This window comes from Amphimedon queenslandica, unplaced genomic scaffold (assembly GCF_000090795.2).
Source record: "Amphimedon queenslandica unplaced genomic scaffold, v1.1 AMPQUscaffold_13055, whole genome shotgun sequence".
NCBI lineage: Eukaryota > Metazoa > Porifera > Demospongiae > Haplosclerida > Niphatidae > Amphimedon > Amphimedon queenslandica.
In genome coordinates, this window is record NW_003546709.1 from 10,355 (window position 1) to 17,640 (window position 7,286).

A 7,286-nucleotide genomic window follows, 5' to 3' on the forward strand; every position below is an offset into this window, starting at 1 on the left:
TGATGCTGAACAAAGCAAAGGAGCCCTCTTCTCTCAATGGCTTCAAAAGAATCCTAGAGCAACATGGAGAGATGTACTCAATGCATTGACTAAAAGAGAAGAGATCAATATATTACAAACTATTAATGATCAGTTACAAGTACATCAATGTACAGGAGGTATGATCATGTATTTATTATCTAAATTAAATATAATTATTTCTCATAGAAAAGGAGCTTAATATGGCAGCAGTCATAAAGATATTCGTTTCTTCTGCTCACCATTACATGCTAATAGGGAATGGATTGGGTGTTAATACAGCTGATTTGATGCAAATACCAGGAGCAACAAGTACCAAACTTCATTTGGTATTCCAGAGGTGGTTTGATGCTGATAGAGATGTCAATTGGGATACATTAATAAAACTGTGTGATGATTATCCTGATGAACTGGGCAAAGCAAGATTTAACCTTAGTGAGTTACAGGAGCTGATAAATTAAATATAGTGTACTATAAAATAGGATCAATTGAAGACACATCAATCAGTGATGATCCCTCGCTAGCATCTCATTCAGCAAGTAGCTTAAGTACCAGTGCAGGTAACAATTAAATTATTGTCAAGTTTACTGTCTGCTGTCTTTCTCTCACAAGATCCTTTTGTTAAAAGAGAACTAACTAAAAGTAAAATAACTCTAATTTATACAGCTGGCACTAAAACTCTTTGTTTTATATAAAGGTGATCATGGTACCATTATGGGACTCATTGACAAAGATATAGCTCCAAAATATAAAGAACTGGCTATACAATTCCGTATCCCTCAGGGTACAATAGACACCATAGCCTACAATAACAGAAACAACTCAGCATGGGATGGACTAAATGATGTTGTTGCTGATTGGCTGAGAGGAAATACTGAAGTGTATGATGAAGGAGTTAAAGCTAGTGCAAGGTGGCTGTATGATGCTGTAAGAGCAATAGATCATAAGCACCTTGGAACAAAAATTGCCAAAGGTATTTTCTTCAATTTAAAAAATTGAGTTTTCTTATTTTTGCTTTACATACAAAATGTTTTTATAGAGTTTGGGATTCCAGAGCAAAGTGATCAGTCCACTCAAGAAGGTAAGATTAAAACATAATAACAAAAGACACAAGAGATGATAAAATATTCCACAATCACTTGATCTTATTATCTCATTTCTATAGCAGACAAAGGAGCAACTGGTACTGGAATAGAAGAGACTGATTTAGAGTAAATAATACCCTCTTACTATAATAAACAATTTATTGTAATGTTCTTGTGTTTATAGAGAACCACTTGGTAGCACAGGAGTGCCAATCAAAGTATGTTAGAATAATAGGCCTACTAGTAATGTCATTAATACTAAATAATAATTACTAAAATAATACTGAAGTATTGATAATCATCAGCCTGCATATTGTTCATGATGTACTCATGCCTTGTTGCAGTACTAGGTGCAGCTGCAATATAATAGCCTGAGGTTGCCTGATTGCATATGATGCACAAATACAAAATACAATATAGCGATAATCTCTAAAACTATTATAATCATGAAAAGGTCAAAGCTTACAGTAAATCAAGAAATTTGATGCTACAAAACAAGCAGAAACTATTTGGAATCTTAAAAATTTTTATGACATTTTTGGTTACTTATTATGAACATTTACAATGTATTACTATTGCCATTATTAAAACTTTTTTGCAGATGAAAAAACATCTGAAAAAGATTCTGTTGAAGATCTCATTAAATCAGGTATTTTGTCAATAGCTAATGAATGAGTCTTGCATGGTCAGAAATTAAGCCAATAATTAGAATTTATTTAATGTTGCTTTCAATTAATAATATCATGTGGTGTATTGCAATAGGTATTCCAGAGCAGTGGTGTAAAGAAGGTATTATGACACTGACTCTTACTCGTGTACTCATGATTGGTCCTGCTGGATCTGGGAAAACGTGTGCACAATGTCTTCTACTAAATGAACCACCTCCACCTTTAAAATCTGCTAGTTCTTCTGATTCATCTACTTCTTCTGATCCACACACCAATGCCCCATCTGTCACTAACTCACCACCTGCTGATTCTGGCCTCACTCTAGTCTCTAAACATACCACTGACAGTACACCAATAGCTTGTAAAGCTGTCAAGGCTCTTAGAATAGCTTTTGATGGTAAAGAGACATGGAACAAAATTACTGCAAAGGAATTGTTGGAGCAATTAGCATACAGTTTAAATGAAGCTGTAGAAGATAATGCTGCTAAGGATGATATAAAAAAGGAAGAATTAAAAGAGACACATACAGAACATTCTGATTCTCAGAATGAAGAGCATACTGATTCAGAACCCGATTCAAAGCATTCATCTTCTGATCCAGAAAAACTAGAAAATTCCAAAGAAAGTAAGCAAAAAGAAACACTAGAGGATAACAGTGACTTTGAAAACTTTTTAAAGAAAATTGTTCTTCATTCTTCTAAAGCAAAAGCTCTGAAGTTAAGTGAGAAGTGGGTGTACATTGTTGATTCTGGTGGTCAACCAGCATACCAAGAGCTATTGCCTGTGTTTACTAGAGCAGCTACTCTTAACGTCATTACACTTGATATTTCAAAAGGCATTGATGAGGAGTTTGAGTTTATGTATCGATTTGATGGAGAAGAATTTGAATGTGACAGGGGAATGAAATATTCAAATTGTAAGATTTTCAATTCTGTTGTTTCATCAGCATCAGTTCAGAAACAACTTGATATTCCATTCATGAAGAAAAAAAAAGATGGTGAGCATAATAAGCCTAAACACTCAATGTCTTTTGTTCTGGGTACTCACTATGATGTACTGATCAAAGAAAAAGGCACAGAAAAAGCTGAGGAAATGGTCAAGGACATGAGTAAGAAATTAATGTCCCCAGAAAACATATTGCCTCATTTAACAAAACGTATCATTTCTAAAGTACATGGAAACTCTGTAATATATCCAGTTGATACAATGCAACAAAATCCAGTTAGAAGAAAGAAAATAAGTGAAAAAATTTTAAAGATAATGTCAAAATGTACAGAGGTCACCATTGAAATTGAAGCCCCAATGCGTTGCTTTGTGTTTGAGCTTTACTTGGAAGAAAAGGCAAAAGGCAAAGGTTTTGTTACTAAGGACGAAGTTATTAAAGATCCAAAAATTTTTTCGTACATGAAAGGTGATGTTGATACAGCTCTAAAGTTTCTTCATGATAGCACAATTATTTTATACCAACCTGATATTGAGCCACAATTAGTATTTGTTGACCCTCAGAAAATCCTCAATGTTCTTTCCCATTTGTTAGCTCTCACTTATGTTGACTATCCAACAGCACAATCACTGGCAAAAGATATTGAACAGTCAGAGATGGACTGTCTTATAAAAAAAGGCCTTTTTACAAAAGAGCTTCTTGAAAGGTTTACAGGCATATTTTCAGATTCTTTTACTTCAGAATACTTCATTGACCTCCTTGAACATCTACATATTATCAAAAGCCAGGCTCAAAATGGAGATAAATACTACTTCCTTCCTTCTGCTTTACCTACCTACAATAATAACTATGATATTACTCATGTGACTACAAAGCCTCTTTATTATGTGTGGTGGGAAGGAGAATCGAAATCCAAAAACTTTATTCTTGTTCCTCAAGGAATTTTTCCTTTAATTTACATCCATTTGCTAGATTTGCTTGAACAGAAAAATTATGAACCTAAATTTCCTCCTCGCCCTAAATATCGTGATGCCTTTTTACTTTGGATCTATGTTGAGGGAGAACGTTACACACTTTACATCATCAATCGCTATGAACACATTGAAGTCTATTTCGATGGTCCTAACTGTCCACAAGTTCAAAAGCTGATTGAAACAGCTATTAATAAAAGTTCTGATGTTATACATGCTGAAAAAAATTATGTGAGTGCATTCCCTTGCCCCAAAGGGATAAAGCAGTGCTATTGTATTGTGGATGAGAAGTACTTGTATAAACGGGTAGCAAATTGCTCATCAACATGTAACTCAAAGAAAATTAGTGAAAGTGATGAGAGTTACTGGTGCTGGTTTGACTGTAGCTCAGCAGGTAAGTCACTACTGGAATTATAATACATTTAGCTTACTTAATTTGTATAATGTATGTACTATATTACTGTATTGGGTCCTGCATGTAACATAGTGTGTATATGTACATGTAAATCATAACAGTTATCAATCTTCAAATGCTTAAATTTATGCATGACATCAGTACATACTTATACGTGTACACTAACAAATCATATTTATATACATATGCATGTGGCTAGTCTACTTCAGTTTTTAGATCTATATTTATATTTATATCTAATTTGTCAAATAACTCGATAGTATTCATCATTTTTAGGAGACAAAGCAAAAAGTATTAAAAGAGAAAAAACAAATCCAAAGTAAATATTTTTTACACTATATTATAATAAGGTATTTTTGTTGTATTTACAGAGAAACACTTGGAGAATTAAGAGATGCTAAACATAATCCTGGTACTATAACAGGTAAACAACAGCTAATGGTAGAGTAGTGAAAAGTTGTACATATAACCCATCTTTTACAACTATTGTAATTTCATTTTTTCCTGTGTATGTCGATTTAATATAGACAAAGAGCTTAATATGACAGCAGTCATAGAAGTATTTGATTCTTCTGCTCAGCATTAGTTTTTTAATTTGATAAGTGTTAATTTTGACAATTTACATGATAAATAATCTAACAACATTATATCCCATCTTATTGCTATAGACAAGGAGCTTACTAAGGCAGCAGTCATAAAGATATTTGGTTCTTCTGCTGCCCACTACATGACAATAGGGGATGGATTGCATGTAAATGTGTCTGATCTGAAGCCAATACCAGGAACAGCAGATACCAATCTTAATTTGGTATTCCAGAGGTGGTTTAATGCTGATAGAGATGTCAATTGGGATACATTAATAAAACTGTGTGATGACTTTCCTGATCAACTGGGCAAAGCAAAATCTGACCTTCTGGCATATATAGGTAAGTTATAAATTTATAAACTTATTATTCCAATTATTCCTAAGAATCTATGGCAATGGCTCTTAACTGGTGTGCATAAATGCCTACTTATAAGTCATAATACATCAGTTAATAATATAAGAAGTAATAATTGAATTATTATTAACCACAATTAGGTCAAACATCATATGTCTCTGCAGGTGCTGAGAGAAGTAAGCGAAAATTGGCAGAAACTGATACAAGGTAAATGAAAATGAGTAGATTGAGTATTATCAGCACAAACCGTTATGTTGGCTACTAGCTATTACCAATCTATGCTATTACCCATATCTTCCATCTACTATTTAGACAATATAATGCCAAGAAACTAAAAGTGGAAGAAGAAGAAGATGAAGACATGCCAGATATCAATTGATAATTGACATTAGGATCTTAACATTTTAGTGAACTAACTATTGTTAAAAATAGTTGTGGATTTAAAAATATTTTAGTCATTTAAAAATATTTTAGTGATTAGTGTAACATATCCAACGACAATATGCATACAGATATAACATGTAAGCTTTAGAAATGATATTAGATCTAGTATTATTATTATACATTAAAGTAATCAAAATAATTATTAAAAAATTTTAATTTGATCAGAATCACCTCAAACTTTCTATGGCATCTACACAACATAAGAACATGTAGATCTATATGTATCAAGAAACAGTATTAAAGCAAAAAATTCTCTCCTTTTCAATTTCAGCAAAATTTGGTCCATGACACTGTATAGGACTTTGGCCTGATTTTTAGAGACTTTAAAAATCCGTTAAAAATCTAAATTTGATCTAAATCAGCTCAAATTTTTTACGCAATGTAAGAACATGTATACAAATCAGAAAAATTTATAAAAGAGGAAGATTCTCTCCCAGGCTGCCTATTTTTGAAACAATTGGATGTGTAGAGGAGTTAATTTTTCTATTACAAACGAACCTGAACACCCACACACTTGACCTCCTCCTCTTTTCAGTTTTGAAAGGAAGGAAGTGTGAGTCAGGCAGGCTAGGCTGAGGCAGCTGAAGTGTATCAGGAAGAAGACTGGCCTGGCATCAACGCATCATGAGTTATCTGGTGAGTCTAATTGTCAAGACTTGCACAAGTTGTACAGTCTCTATCCTCCTCCTCTCTCTCTCTTTCTCTCTAAATCATCTGTAGTACATATTGGTAATAGATTCGTAGTAGATACAAATCCCGGTGTTGTCAGTCTTGTCACTATAGCGGTGTTTCGTAATCAAAGCAGTTTATACAGGAGATTGCATGTAACTTTGAAGCATAATACCTTAGGCTACAGTGGGATACTTTACTGAATTGGTGATTGATTAATCTTGGCTATTTTCCAATTTTTAAAGAAAAGGCCAAACTTCAAACCCGTTAAATATTTAGAATCTTAACTGCCTCATGATAAGAAATAATTTCCCACAGTCAATCTAAATCTATCATAGTATCTTGATAATGCAAATGAAAGACTGTGTTAATGAGCTAATGACTCTGAGGCATGAAGAACATCCTATATATGCATGACTAAAGTTGATAGCAATTTGAAATGCTTCAGCTATAATTATATCTTGTGTTTTACATTGCCGGCTTAAATGAGCTCTCCTTCACTAATTTATTTTATAGGCAGGAATGACCAAATTGCTACTATTGTCATTGCTCGTACATTCTTCGTTACAAACTCAAGGTATCCAGTATATATAATTATCATGGACCGTTTCAGGAGCCAGTCTAATACAATTTCCTATAAATTTGATTAACTACTGCCATTACATTATTCTAATGAATATCTTTAGAGGGCCAAGAAAAATTTTATTGTAGTGCAAGCTAAGGAACAAATCTTAAGCATAGGGTACTCAAGAATATTTACTCATAAGTCATAACAATGTGTTGCAGCTACCTAAGCAATATCTAACTTTAGGAGAGGGTATAAATGCATCAAGTGAAGTTGCAGAACAACAAGCGTAACAGTGTAAAAATATTCCTATAATTGTTTTCATCACTTTGCATGTAAAGCAGGGTTCTTATTAAGACTTATGAAGGTTCTCTCTTCCTTCTAATTCTTCCAGAAAAGACTTTAGACAGTATCTCTATGTTCTTTTGCTGTTATAGAAAGCTCATAACTTTGTCCCATAAAAGTGTGCAAACTGCCATTTTGTTTGCCGTAATCACACTCACTTATGTAGCGTGGGTGGGTGGCTGCTAAGGCTGGGTGAAATCAATTATAGGATGACCTGGGGGC

General features: G+C 33.5%; 1 protein-coding gene across 1 annotated transcript; it reads left to right on the top strand.

Annotated features, from left to right (window-relative positions):
* The first annotated feature begins 221 nt into the window (after positions 1–221).
* Positions 222–1,957, top strand: LOC109585491 (uncharacterized). The gene is made up of 9 exons (XM_020001588.1): positions 222–453; positions 501–578; positions 631–660; positions 716–991; positions 1,058–1,099; positions 1,184–1,229; positions 1,288–1,321; positions 1,705–1,752; positions 1,866–1,957. The coding sequence occupies exons 1-9, from the start codon at positions 222–224 to the stop codon at positions 1,899–1,901; spliced, it is 822 nt and encodes a 273-aa protein (XP_019857147.1). The 3' UTR covers positions 1,902–1,957.
* Positions 1,958–7,286: the final 5,329 nt, after the last annotated feature.

What these genes read in the sequence shown, in the direction of transcription:
- LOC109585491 (XM_020001588.1), top strand. Translation starts at nt 222, where the DNA reads ATGGCAGCAGTCATAAAGATATTCGTTTCTTCTGCTCACCATTACATG. An exon ending in TGGAACAAAAATTGCCAAAG is followed by an intron (nt 992 to 1,057) that starts GTATTTTCTTCA and finishes ATGTTTTTATAG; the next exon opens with AGTTTGGGATTCCAGAGCAA. An exon ending in GCACAGGAGTGCCAATCAAA is followed by an intron (nt 1,322 to 1,704) that starts GTATGTTAGAAT and finishes ACTTTTTTGCAG; the next exon opens with ATGAAAAAACATCTGAAAAA.